The sequence below is a fragment of the Mucor velutinosus genome (assembly GCF_035048745.1).
Source record: "Mucor velutinosus strain NIH1002 chromosome Unknown tig00001564, whole genome shotgun sequence".
NCBI lineage: Eukaryota > Fungi > Mucoromycota > Mucoromycetes > Mucorales > Mucoraceae > Mucor > Mucor velutinosus.
The window spans coordinates 2,367,470-2,382,319 of NW_027041906.1; the positions used below are offsets into that span (position 1 = coordinate 2,367,470).

The 14,850-nt window shown below is 38.6% G+C and overlaps 3 protein-coding genes across 3 annotated transcripts; 2 read left to right on the top strand and 1 right to left on the bottom strand.

The window, feature by feature from the left end:
* Positions 1-5,698: 5,698 nt before the first annotated feature.
* Positions 5,699-6,580, top strand: ATC70_011071 (uncharacterized protein; the record flags this gene model as incomplete). Its single annotated transcript, XM_064830273.1, has 3 exons — positions 5,699-5,931; positions 5,991-6,194; positions 6,253-6,580. 3 exons carry the CDS (start codon positions 5,699-5,701, stop codon positions 6,578-6,580), a joined length of 765 nt encoding a protein of 254 aa, XP_064682775.1.
* An 867-nt stretch (positions 6,581-7,447) lies between these two features.
* On the top strand, positions 7,448-8,298 carry ATC70_011072 (uncharacterized protein; the record flags this gene model as incomplete). Its single annotated transcript, XM_064830274.1, has 2 exons — positions 7,448-7,923; positions 7,986-8,298. The coding sequence occupies 2 exons, from the start codon at positions 7,448-7,450 to the stop codon at positions 8,296-8,298; spliced, it is 789 nt and encodes a 262-aa protein (XP_064682776.1).
* Positions 8,299-11,493: 3,195 nt separating this feature from the next.
* ATC70_011073 (uncharacterized protein) lies at positions 11,494-14,565 on the bottom strand (the record flags this gene model as incomplete). Its single annotated transcript, XM_064830275.1, has 2 exons — positions 11,494-13,739; positions 13,797-14,565. 2 exons carry the CDS (start codon positions 14,563-14,565, stop codon positions 11,494-11,496), a joined length of 3,015 nt encoding a protein of 1,004 aa, XP_064682777.1.
* Between the last annotated feature and the right edge of the window lie 285 nt (positions 14,566-14,850).

Consider the following 14,850-nt stretch of genomic DNA (forward strand, 5'->3'; position numbering starts at 1 on the left):
CAATCAAGCCCTCATATAGATCAATGTTTACCAAGTGTTGGATTAGACGCCTGATTACCATGGCTTTGCACTTTCGATTTGCTACGGTAAAACCCTCCTATATCTCAATGCTACCTAATGTTGGATTAGATGCTTAGTTGTCATAGGCTTTGCACCTTTGCTTCGCTAAGGTAAACCTTCCCTATAAATCAATGTCATCAAGTGTTGAATTAGATGCATTATTATGTTCTTGATGGAGAGGCTGAGCCCCTCCCCCTAACCCCTTCCCCATTGCCGTCTTCGCCGGTGTGGCTTTATCCACCTTTGTTCTGGCTCTCAATACTATAAAATTTCGAAAGGATATGATTGGCTTGTCTATTTTTTAAAAACATTGGTTTCCAGTATATATATTAGTGATTTAGATTAGATTAGATAATGACATTGGCCTTCAAACTTTAAGCATGTCTAAACATCATGACACTTCTCCTTGCTTCTTGCTATTGAAGATTAAATCAACATCAGAAGCCACCCGATATCATACAACAGATTAAATTATAAATAGCATAAAACTATATTTCTTAATGAGCAGCAGGGTAAAAATGAAAGCGTTATAGCAGACTGTCCCTGAACGGTAGAATTGTAGCTTCAAAGAGAATTGACCAAAATTAGCTCACGTTTACGGATTAAGGTTTTAAGAGCTTAAATTCTGCCAGCAGGCCAAGATAAAAAGACTAATAGAGTAATCAATTTCTTGGCCGGTGAAGCTTCTGAATGAATAATACTTGTTGTGCCAGAAGGGCTACAAGTGTCTATAAAAATTAAGGTATTCTTGATGGGTAGATATGTCTATGTTGTACAACAACATGGACAAGCTATGATAACTGAAGTGCATCTCAGCTATATAAATGCTGAGGTTCACCAGATGTGATAAGCGTTGTAGAAGATAAATTGCTACTTTGGCATTCAGAACTTAGTATAAATAGGATAACTCTTGTCTTCATCAATAAATCTTTAGTTTTTGTGTCTGATCTTATTCTAATAAATCTTTTCTTGTTTTTGTAATATCAAACATTTTTTATAAGCTATTAATTATAATCCTTTTATTCTTTGTGCTTAACAATACTCAATTTTGAGCTTGTGATTTATTACTATTATACATTCACAACATATAGCACGCATTCATGACCCATTGCTAAGTTATTTTCATTTGGTTGACTAACTTTTTGATAGATGATAACTGCAAGTACAAATAATATAAAAGATATCAGATCACTATCTTGTATGCATCTAGAATATTTTATAACCTATCGCAGCTTCAACCTCTGAGCCAATCAAATCGCTTGAAAACCCCGCTGACCTAAAAAAAATTTGCGAGGGTTTCCCTCTGTTTTGATGTGAGGCAAAATTTTAAGCGCCGCTATAATAGCAATATAGCCGCTGCTATCATCAAACTCCCCCCAGGTGCTAGAGCATGCCTTACTTACACCATCTAGCTTTAGATTCTAGCGTTGAGACTCTCAATCATCACTAAAGTAAGTAGCAATAACCAAGTGGAGGCAGCCTATCTAACTCCTAGCCTCGGATAAAGTCTTGTTGAGCTTCAGGGATAGGCACATCCACACAACGTAAAAAAAGGTATGCTTCAAAGAAACATAAGAATAATAATAAAAGAAAGAAGAAAAGAACATACTACTAGGAGTATAGTAGTTTGTAGGCAAAAAAAGGAAGACTCACACGAAGCGAGTCAAAGAAAAGCATAGCAAACACAACATCAAAGATGTTCAAAAAAGCTCATTGCTGTTGCAAGAAAAATGCATACATGAGCAACGCGCATGCTAGTAATAGTCGGATGTAAAGCAACATGACACAAATACAAACTGCAAAAGCAACAGTGGCATTATAAGTTTGCGATACAACATAATGACTAATATCGTTTCATGTAAAGCTACAGAGGAAACACTACCAACAAACGAAAAAAAAGGAAGAAAAAAGCGCAATAAGGCAAACATCATGAATGCATTATCACGAGAAAGGAAGCAATAATATAACCGTTCAAAGAAGTTTTATATCATTGTGACCAGAAGAAAGAAGATACTTACCACTTACCACAGCCACAGATAGACCATACGAGTATAGGCAATTACCGGAGACAGACCAGAGAACAAGCATGCACCAAATATAGTAGACCAGAAAAAACCAGATTTACAGCAGCAACACCAGCACCATAGAAAAACTAAAGAACGAACACCATCAGCAGAGAGCAGACAAAAGCCAAAGAGGTTACTTACCACTTGTCACCACCATAGATAGACCATATGGGTATAGGCAATCATCAGAGACAGACCAGGAAACAAGCATGCACCAAATAGAGTAGACCAGAAAAAACCAGATTTACAGCAGCAACACCAGCACCATAGAAAAACTAAAGAACGAACACCATCAGCAGAGAGCAGACAAAAGCCAAAGAGGTTACTTACCACTTGTCACCACCATAGATAGACCATATGGGTATAGGCAATCATCAGAGACAGACCAGGAAACAAGCATGCACCAAATAGAGTAGACCAGAAAAGGCCAGATTTGCAGCAGCAACACCAGTACCATAGAAAAACCAAAGAATGAACGACACCAGAGGCCAAGAAAAGACCAAAGAAGCAATCACCAGACATGATAAGCCAAAGAAGCAGACAGCAGAGATAGCAAAGAAGTAATGGCAGCAGCACCAACGTCAAACAGACAAAAAGTATTATCAAAGCCTAATAAACAAATTCAATTAGTGTTAATTCTACGCCTTTCAGTGCTCGTTATCGAATGGTACCTAATATATTTCACTTTAACGAAGCAGTATGAAGTACTTGTAACAGTGCACGACAGGATTATCAGAAGGTGGAGTGTTATTATCAATCAAACGGTTTTCAAAACAGCCATGGTTTGATATTAAACGCGTTTTGCAAAAAAAAAAGGGAAAAAACGGGCGTATGGAAGAATGAGAGGGCGTCTTATCCGACGTCACGGCCAGTAAATTTGGTCTCAGTCTTCTGCCGCGGCAGCCTTAATTGCGGTAATTAATATGAATTTGTGCAGTGGGTATTTTCGTGTTCAACCTTGTCTTGATCTGACATCTTTTAAACGTTTTTGCCAAATTTGACTATGAAAACTGTTGCTATAACAGCCAACTTTCTAATATGCCTTTAAAGCACTAAAGAAGCCGCATCGAATGGCGCTAATTGCATTCAGCTTTCAGACCAAAAATAATGAGCAATTTGCATAAATATGAAAACATGTTTTTTGCCAAAATGTCAAAATTTCACATAGGAGAATCTCTTAGAAGGAGTTTCCCGTGCTGCATTCCGTCTTTATGGTTAATTTGATCTTATAGGTATCATAGGAAAAGTCCTCATTTTTGGGGTGAAAAACGCGGTTGTTTGATTTTCAAGAATTTTCCCTTGCTTATACTCATGAAAAAATGATGATTTTCATGAATTTGCAATGACCCAAAAAAATTGAGACAAAGCATTAGCAAGTAAGGCGTGGCCAAGAGGAGCCGTTTCGTGCTATTCCAAGCGCTCAAAACGCATTGTGGCATGAGCTATTCGTGCTTGAAAATGACTAAATTTGGGCAGAATTTAACCTAAAAATGAGGCGTAGTAAGTTGCGTTTGTAGTGAAATAGCCACCCAAACGCAGCTTGATTGAAAACCAAAATTCATCAAATAGCACTCATTCAAATCCATGATATTCGAATTTATTAATAAAGCGCTCAAATGTGCAACATCAACAACCATTTAGACATACTAAAGTAAAGATGCACGCTTATCTCGCGCATCATGTGAATGAATCACTTCTGATTACCACAGTGTATTCACTCACACCCATTATGGTCGTAATAAGAGATGTTATCTTTATCCAAATAAAATAAAATTAATAACAAGCATATTCAAATATGACAACTATGCCCTGCTGCCATAGTTGCACAACATCCCAGATAAAGGATTCCATACTTCAATAACAAACAACACACTTTAAACCATCAAGGTTACTCAAATCGACCCTTATGGCCAGTGCTCTTGCATTGATTACCACTTTAAATCAAACATCAACAACATTTGCCAGATATCGCAATAGCAGCACCTATTGCTCTCTATCATCACTAATCCTACAAGCTAGTTGCAAATGTATAAATACTCTTCTTTTTTTTACTCACTTTCCGGATCTTCAGTTCATTTTATACACAAATAAAATACAGTTGACTTCTATTGTAATTTACTATTGCTTTATTTTTTTTTTTTTTTGTAAAATCTATTTAAACCTGATTCTACTGCAGATTGAATTCATTAGGCTCTGAGTAATGTCGCTGTATGCGTTCAAACAAATTTAACCCATTCTTCAGCTGCTAGGATACCGCTTTGGCATTTATTACTAAGATAATAACTGATGAGAGGTACATTTCAAGGCATACTAATACAAGTGATTTCATAAACACCGGCTTGATGAAGATTGTAACAATCAAAGTGGTAGCTATGCATGCTGCTAATCAGTTACAAAATAAAATTATGGCAGCAGTGCTATTGGATTAATAATATATGTCGAGTACATCAAACATAGTACCATTCATGTTATTCAGTGGCACTTCATATCAATTTTTTAAGACTTTAATGTTGTTATTAATATTCTTATACGTGTCATTTACTTCTACGAACTCTAAAAAGCATGAATTTAGCCACTGTATAGTTCATTGCAGACCAAAAGGAGTAGCGATGTTTACTTATTTCAATAGAATAATCTGATTTTGTAATCTCAATGCATAATGAGAATAAAGACTTGACAGCGTCCTGATGTTAGACAGCTTCCTTTTTACTATTCGACAGTTCCGCTTTGTGTACCTCTTTGTTCGGCATGTAATCAAGGCCTTTTTTTTGCATCGTTATTCAGTACCCAACGCTACCCAATCTGAAGCTCAATGAAACTGGTCATTAGAGCTACACCTCTACACATGGTTTACAAAGGAGCTGTGAAATAATAATATAAATGCGCATGTTTTCTGGATTATTTGAAGAAGTTTATCTACATCTAAGCTACGAAAACTGTATAAATTCAGCAATGACAATTGTGTTAGATCGATTGCAGTGCTTTTAAAACATGCAGTATAAAAATAAGCAAGGCTGTGCTATGCGTCGACAATGCTTGCAATATTTGATTTGGGCTTGCGGAAACCAGATTTAGGCATCTCAAGCCAAAGCAGCTCTTGTGTAATATCTATTAAGCTATAAAACACACTTGTGATCAACAGGATGGCTCAAATGGAAACGCACAAATAACAAACAATGGCTAAATTTGGGGTTGGCGGTAAATTTAATAATCTTGTAGATCTCTTTTATATCTGTATGCTGATGCTAATGCTAGACAATATAATATAGATTATCCACAACTAACGTGCTGTTAAGTGATGTTTGATGCAAATGCTTCGTTGCATGGCATTATTGTATGTCATAGTTATGTGTTTTGGCTTTGAAAATCAGAAATCATAAAGCCGCAAGCAACTACAAGGGGCTTTGCAACAGCAATTGTTCTTGGATATGAATAAGTAAGGAAAGAGAATACAAGGACAGTGGCTCATTTGATAAAGGTACAAATTATCGAGAATATAAATACACAAAGGATTTCCTTTAACCATTGCCTTTGAAACAAACATACACGTATACATCATTACTCAAAACATCATGCACGCTCTCTTAATATCTCTCACTGCATTGGCCATAGGTTGCTTTGTCTCTGCAGCGCCTATCACTACTGTTAATAGTACCCTGGTCACTCGATATGATCACTGTAACAGAGCCGGTGTTTTTGCTCTGACTTTTGATGATGGCCCATCTCAATACTCATATGACTTGGCAAAGTCATTGCATCAGCAAGGCATCAAGGCAACTTTCTTCATTAACGGCAATAACACAGTGTAAGTTATCTTGCAATCAGTTCTGTCACTGGAAACTAAACGTAACATCGTGATTGCAGTGACATTCTCAACAACAAGACTCCTACAAATACCTCGGATGGCATGAAGACCTATCTTGAAGTCGTTAAATATTATTATGATGCCGGACATGAGCTTGCAAGCCATATCTATGAGCATCTCAATTTAGCGGGCAAGACAGAGGCTGAAGTGAGAAGGCAGATGAATGCACAATCGGATGTCATCTTTGCTGCCACTGGAAGAAGGTAATATGCACATACATAGTAGGACGAGGATAGTCTACTGATTGTTCGATCTATTTAGACCTCAATTGATGCGTCCACCAGAAGGTGCCTTGGATGACAATGCCAGCCGAGTCCTGAAAGAACTTGGTTATAGCAATGTGATGTGGGACGTTGATCCTAAGGATTGGGAGCGCAAGGGATTAGCCGCTGAACAATCTATTGTCCAAACCATCATGGATGCAGATACACCTACTACATTGGGACATATTGGCCTCTTGCATGACATTCATCTTTCTACAGTAAATACACTTGTACCTTGGATCACACAGTATGTCAGACAAAAAGGGCTGCAGTTTGTCACCGTATCTGATTGTATTGGTGTTGCTGCTTATCAGGCAACCGTTTAACCATAGAAGACCTCATTTTGTATTATTTATTACTTATCAATAAAACATATTTTCAAAAGATACTATATAAAGTACAAGTAACGTTTACGATGTTTTCCCAGAACGTCCATTTTCTTGCAAATCCTATTCTTCTCAAGAACGATGATATAGTTTATATTAAGAACTAGCCTCTTCCAATGAAAATACATGATACATCCAATCTTTTGTGAATGAGACACATGTTTTTGTCATCATTGGGTACCATGAAAGCTGTTGTTGTGGTTGTTGAGGGGCTGGACATAACAATCCAAAATCTGCATTTTGTGATCACAAGTGCGCTGTTCCCGTGCCTAAAAATAACTTTTCGCCTTCTTTATTTATACATCAGTTCGGAAATGCACGTCTGTCTTGCCATGACGACGAGTGATTTCCTGGTAAGTTCATTCTGGGAAATGTCTTTTAAAGAAATTTCCTAATTAAAGAGTATGCACAAACAGCGCAAGTGGCTCTTGCTTTCAGCCTTCATAAAATACGCAAAGCATACATTTGTACGTACCCAGGCTAATACAACTACGCATCGAAGGTACATGTGTACGTATATTTGCACATTGACAGACGCAGACTCAGCTCATCACCCGAAATCTTGGATAAAATGATCTATTTCAAAAAGTTAGCTTGAAGATTCATGTCAAAATGCGTATTAGCCTCGAATAACCGCATTGTTATTGTGCCACTCGCGCCCTCTTTCTCATTTGGGCTTTGCTTGAAAACGTTAAAAATAAATTCAATGACATTTGGCTTTTCTAATACGTATAAATACCTGCCAGATTTCACTGTTCGCTTTTCTTCATTCAATTAATAAACATCAACATCTCTCTCTCTATAAAAATGAAGGCATTTACCTCACTTATTGCTCTTACTTTGGCTGCTCTTGTCTCTGCTGCTCCCATTGGTGGCTCCAATGAAACCAGCACTACTATTCCTGCTTCGGGATCAAGTAACCGCACATCTTCTACTGTGCCCACATACGACCATTGTGCTCAAGCTGGCCATTTTGCATTGACTTTTGATGATGGGCCATTCCAATACTCCTGGGATCTCGCAAAGTATCTTCATTCAAGAGGCATCAAGGCTACTTTCTTTACAAACGGTAACAACTGGGTTGAAAACTTCAAAACCGCTACCACCAACACATCTGATAGTATCAAATCTTACATTGACGTCCTCAAATACTATCATGAATTGGGTCATGAAATTGGTAGCCATACATACGAACACAAGGTGCTGAAAGGCCTTTCTACTGCTGAGGTTGAGTATCAAATGAACCAACAATCCGATCTCATCTATGAGGCAATTGGACAAAGGTAAATACAATCTACTTTCTGGCAGGTATTAATGCTTCCTGTTACTGATGTTGTTTATTTAGACCTCTTCTTATGAGACCCCCTGAGGGCGAGCTTGATAACGCTGCATCTTTGGTCTTGAATAGACTTGGCTATAGCAGTGTTCTTTGGGATATTGATAGCAAGGATTACGAGTTGAAGGGTCTGGCTTACTCACAAAATTTGGTGCGCAGCGTTGTTGATGCTGATAGTACCGGTGGTCACATCTCACTTCAGCATGATGTTCATGAGGCTTCTGCTGTTGAGCTCACTCCTTGGATGGTTGACTATATTACCTCCAAGAACTACACCTTTGTCACAGTTTCTGAATGTTTGGGAATCAGCGCTTATCAATAAGCTATATAGGTTGCATTATTCACGCATTTCATATATTGATTTTTCTTATTCAGGAAAATATCCCATTGTAATTTACTTTTTTTTTTCGTTCTACTTATAATTATCAACTGATACACTATTCCCTTTGAAAATAAACAAGATTTCTTCAATCAAACGCACAGGGAATGAGATCCACAGTTGTTCTAAAAGCCCATTGGCTGGATCAACCGTACCTGAATTTACAAATGAATTTCAGACGTCGCTTCAATGGCGCCTCCATTTAATAATTATGAGATCAAACAGCTTTTTCACTATTTTGAGCAGGATTGCTGGTTGTTGCAAGAAAACTGATGCAATGTTGTGCTACGAAGCATTAAGTGGCAGTTATAGAAAACAAGAACGAAGGTTTTCAGGATGCATACGTCATGAATGAGTTTATATAAAGCACTTGTGTATCTTTGGCTACAAATATTATGATTTTGATTTTAGAAAGTGCTATCTGTTGATAGAAAAGGTATATTTTAGTATTAGTGCTTTATACGAGTCTCCAAGATGCGCCTTTTTTATTTTATATCACCAATTTCTTACTTGTTTCTGTATGTTCAATGGAATATATACTGACCGGATTCAAAGTAGTTTTAGTCACGAATACTTCATTACTGAAAACTTCTTCACGCAAGACATCTGTTAGCCTATCCATGGCATAGCCAAGGCTTATTTCTTGCAATTTTGCTTGATCTGATAAGAGAAGGATCCTCTAGACTCAGCGAACACAATTAGATATAGCAAGATTTAAATGTTTAGTCGCTGCATTTATATTTTAAATTTTAGCTCAGGGGCCCAAATGTCAGTTTGTGTATTGTCAGGATTGTGTTAGCACATGTCAAATAGCATTCAAACCATTCAACAAAAACATAAAATTATCATATGAAATGGCATTTGCGATATGTTATCAGATTCATTCTTTATTTGTTTAATAAAGTAAATAGGGCAATTAAATAACTCAAAACAACAGTATCCGAGGAATAACTATCAGCACTAATCGCACAAATTACACGGAATAAGCCCGAATCTGTTTAAAGGTAATTGTACCATCGTACATGGTGTATTCATGATGCAGGTAGTTGCTGTCCCCTCATCCATTTCGATTCCTTGAAAGTCAGCGCGCAGTATGCTGCGTATGAGTCATTGATCTTGCCAGATATACATATATCAACTCTTGTTTCTGTGAGTAGAAGCAAAGCTAGTACATGGCCCATTCTCTTTTTTTTTCTGGAAAGCGGTATTTTAGCAAGCAGCTAATAGCGTATCAAACTCACCTTCAAGCAAAAGAGTTTCAATTTGAAATGATAAATATGACAGTTACTCATAGCCTCCTTCTCCAATTGATCCATTCCGATACTGTATCCCATGTACTACAACAACAATAATACACCATTTTCTGCCAGTATAACAACATGGCAAATTCATAGGACCGCAATCTATCACTATTTCTGAAGGATGAAAAACACGTGCGCCCCCACATATAATCCCTCTGATGTTTCAAATCGCATGGGACTCCCTTTTACTATCGCAAGGTGACATTGGCATGGGAGCACAAAATTGACATAATACCATGGCCTTATCTAAGCATGCCAAGTGGTATAGCGTATAATTTGACGCCTGATAGCCATCTTTTGTACCTAAATTTATAGAAAAAGTTTATACTTTTTTGAAATCATTGTATTATGAATCATTGTACGACCACAAACAAAACAAACATTTTTTTTTGGTTTTCGTAGCATATGTATTATCTTATAGTTTTGAGAAATATAGAGGCATATACAGAGATACTATGTGATTTGGAATAATTATATGTAAGTGTAATTTTTTATATTAGATGAATGCAATTTTTGATGGTGCTGAATACAGAAAAAGTGGGGTCATATTTGTGAGTGATATAAAGAAAGGGGAGGGAGATACAAGCATACAACCATTGCGTCTCATCACTGTTGCTTTTCGGTATAATAATGTATATATGTATAAAGATGAAAAAAAAAGAAGGGAAGAGAACAGAGACATCTTGTTGAAAGACCTTGTTTTTTTTCTTGGAGTTCTATGGTGTATATATGATTGAATAATGTAGGTGTGATGGCGTTGAGCGTAGTGTATTAAGGGTGAACTGGACAGTGCACTATCACACAGAGTCAATACCACGAACACTAGCATTCCTCCTCACTGACATTTCAACTTACTTGTCATATGCTTCTGCGAGCCACACACTTTGCATACGGTACCTGTGCTCTGAGAATTGACTGGCGTAGTAGTAGCAGGAGTAGCAGCAGTAGTAGCAGAGTTTGTAGAAACAAGAATCATTTGGCTGGTCATGCTGACAAAAGCTGGATTGAGAGATGTGAAAGTGAAAGAGAACGAAGAGTTTGTAACAGAAATTGCGAGTTGTATTTAAAGAGGTCCAGGTTTACCGAACAAGGTAAATCCGGCTTATCGTTTCCATCATGGTTAATTACATGTTGTGGTGGTTGTTGTGTTCCATTTATTTTAGTAGAACCTTGTAGGGTTTATCTCTTGTTGGTCAATGTAATAAGACCCCTTATTTTGACCTTGAAATGGACTCGCTTATCTGATTTGACGTTCCGAAGACAACTATAGTAACTGACTCCGTTAGTGCTGTGCGTGATACATGCATAGACCTGAATGTAATGACATGACAAGCTAAACAGCTCATAAATAAACTCGTTCACCAAGTGATTTTTACTAGAAAAAAGTGACATTTTCAAGCATTCAATGTCAAATCAGGTATCTCAGGGGGGAAGAGAGATATAGCATGCGAAAAATTTCCTGTACACAAATTTCTGTATCTTTGACGGATCGACGCCTTTGATACTATTACATTGATAGTGAGCAAACTCTAATAATTTATATCACGGTATTGTAAAAAATAGGCGCATTCTAGGAGATCAGCCATCATATTTGAATGAAAAGAGGCACGTGTGTCAAGCCTTCACATTTGAGACTTGTTTGTTATCAAATCGTCATTAGCAGGCAAAGCCAGTATTGCTAATATTTGGACAGATCAATACAAAATCGATAGATAATGATACAATCCGAACGCACAACGTCTCTTCTATTCCGTAAATGATATAAAAATAACACAAACAACCGAGAATTTTTATTGCTACATGTGATTGTTTGTATATACATATATACACACCAAAATTAACGCATACGTTCAGATGTCGAAGCTGAAGGAATGGGCCCAATGTTATTCTCGCTTATCGTCGACGAGGCAAATTTCCTCATCTGAGCATCCAATTGCCTCTTAAACTTAGAGATGGCCAGCGATACGTCGTTTTCTCCTTCCAAATACTCGATTAAACCAAGCTGTGCTCTTGCGTGTATAAACATTTGATGTTCTGCTGTGTTATTACCTTCTTTGTTGTTCATTCTGACGTTGATTTGATCCTCAATTGATAGCTCCTTCACCTTGGCCTGCAGGCATTCCACCATCTCTGTCAAATTTTCATTCTCTTGTCGAAAATTTCTCATCGACTTGAGCTCAGCCTTCAGTTGTTGGTTCTCTGTGACAATGGCCTTCTTGGATGTGCCTTTACTGAGTAGCTCCACCTCTTCCTTCAATGCTATATTTTCACGAGTGGCCAATTGAGACGTCTCTTCCAGCTCACGCAGGCGGTTTTCTAATCGCTCATTCTCGTCCAACACTGATTCAGCTGCTTTCTTTGACGCTTGTTCTATTGCCTCCAATTGATCCTTGAGCTGTTGACACTCCTGCTGTGCTTCTGATAGCTCCGTTTCATGTTGTTGCTGAGCTTCGATAAGAGACTGTGAAGATTGCTCATTTATCATTTGAATACGTTCCTTTAGCACCTTATCAGACGTTTCTTTGGAGGACTGGAGTTCTAAAAGCTGTTGCTGTGTTTCGTCCATTTGTGATTGTAACCCGAGATTTTCTTGTTTTGTAGATTCCAAGGCTTTTGTCAATGTTGCTAATTCTGCAACTACAACAGCATGCTCTTTTTGCAACGTTTCCTTGTCTTTTTGCAACGTGTCTATTTCTTGCTTGTATGCATCATTGTCTTGCGCTACCTTCTGGACATCGTCGGAGGTATGACTCTTGAGGATATCAATCTGGCTCTTGAATCTGTCATTTTCCTCCTCCAGTTTCTTGATGTGGTTCTTCTGCGTTTCTAGCTCCAAGCTGACGTCACTGTTGGACTTTTCCAACCCTTCAATGCAACTGGTAAATTCAGACTCTTTTTGCTGCCATTTCTGTTGTTCCTGCTCAATATCCTTGGCGGCATCTGTGATAAGTGCTGTGTATTTCAACTCCAAAGCTTGCATTTTGGATTGATATTGCTCTTCGACGGACTTGATGTCAGTTTCTGCCTTGGCCTTCAATTCTTGTACCACCTTTTCATGCTCGCTTTCCAGAGACTCCAACTTTGATTGCTGCTCTTGCTCAAGCTTGGCTCGCAGGTCTTGCAGTTCAGTCTGATGGCTATTTTCCAATGCAGCAACATGTGCATCGGCCTTGGCCTTGCGTTCTAATAACAAGGCTTCTTGCTTTTGCTCTTGTTCTTGTTCTAGAGCTTGAATCTCAGCCTGGTGTGTGCTCTCCAAAGTCTTGACATCTGTGTCCATCTTTATTTGCAAGGCAAGTAGCTCTTGCTGCTTTGATTCAAGCTCTTGAATCTTCTCTGTTTCCAGTCTTGTCTGTAAATCAAGCAGCTCTCCTTGTTTAAGCTGCAGTTGCTGATCTTTGGCGGCCTCCAATGCTAGTAACTCCTGCTTTTTGGTCTCCAAATACTGTTGCTTTTCAGCTTCAAATGTCTGTTTGAGTGCTTCTATTTCCTGCGCATGCTGCGCTGTCGAAACCTGTAGTTTCTCTTCCAGCTGTTTGTTCAGTAGTTGAGCAGAGGCAGACAATGCAAGGATTTTCTTGAGCCTATCTTGTATATCAGCATCACCATCTTCAGCTTCATTTGTGCTTTTGCCATTATTGAGCAACAAGGAAACATTGTTGTGGGTAGCCATTTGTTGATCCAATTGAGCACCGAGATCCTGTGTCTTTTGCAGCAAATCTTGATTCTCCTTGATGACACCATCATGTTGCTCTTTCAGTGCTTGGTATACTATCAGCTGGCTCTGATGCTTCTCGTTCATCTCTTTGTGTTGCTGCTTTATTTGTTCTAATTCCGCCTTGGTTGTTTCACCCGATGCCTTTAAAGCCTTGTTCTCCTCGTTGACAGTAATGATGGTTTGTTTGGATGTTTCTATCACCGATTTCAGTCGACTCTCTAGATGGCTGCTGTTATCCAATGCCTTTGTCAAGAGATGGTTTACGCCTTTCAAACGCTGTTTAATTTCCACTGCATTGTTTGGGTTCACAGCCTCCAGTTGATATTGTACTGCCAGCAACTCTGTATACAATGAGTCATCATCATCTAATGAAACAAATTAATGGATGGGCTCATTATGGCTATGCTGATCACACTATTTACCTTGACTGTCATTCTCATTCTTGGCCGAGTCAGGAGGAGTCAATGGCGCATCCCTCATACTCTCATCTGCATGGCGTCCTTCATCATCAGATACCTCGTACTTGTTTGAGTCGTTATTGTTTGTTAGTGGAGGATAGAACACTTGGCTTTGTCTCTTTTCTTGTTTTACTGCTGCTTCGGTATCTCTACTGCTTGTCTCGACAAGGAAAGGGTTTGTGCTCTCCTGTTGAACTGATTTGACGGCAACAGGTATTGTTTCGTGCGACGTATTGTATTGTGTGTGTTTCTCTTCGTCTGTAGCTGATGCAAATGTTGATAAGGATGCCTCAGACGACACTGAGTTTCTCAATACATTCACTACGTTGTTGACATCTTGCATGGAGCCTGATGGCGTTACTGGAGAAGTGGCAGTTGAGTTGGCAAATGGGTTTGTACTGCTATGACGCTTTTGTTGTTGCACGGTCCTTTGTTGTTGGTCATAATTTTGAGTAACCTTATTCTCTCTTGTGGGTGGCAGTGGATGAGCTAATGATACAAAGGAAGCGGCCGGAGACGGCTCAGAAAGTCGCTTGACATGGCCTGCTGTTGAGCCATGGCTACTGGTGCTGCTTAAACTAAGATGCTTTATCTTTTCCTTTTCCTTATGGCCCCAAGTGCCGAATGCCTTTTGAAGAGAAGTGGTGGATTCACGTCGGCTGCTGTGAGATGTGAGGCTGCTACTGTCTTGCTTATCTTTCTTGTCTTTGGAGAAGATCTTCTTTAACCCCATTTTACTGATATGACGATGAATTGGAAAATGAGAGGAGAAAAAAAAAAGCAAAGAGTGAGGAAAGACGCAAAAGAGATGGATGCTATGTAATATGCTTTAATAAAACAGTCGGAAATAACAATGCATGACACACACACAACAAAAGCCAGAGAAAAAAAGTTAAAAATGAAAGAGGCATCTCTCGTCTGAATGAACAAGCACATGAAGCAATAATGAGCACCGTGTAGCGATGTGATGTCATTTTAAGCCCTCTCTCGCTCTCTCTGGTGCTGTACAAACAGAAGC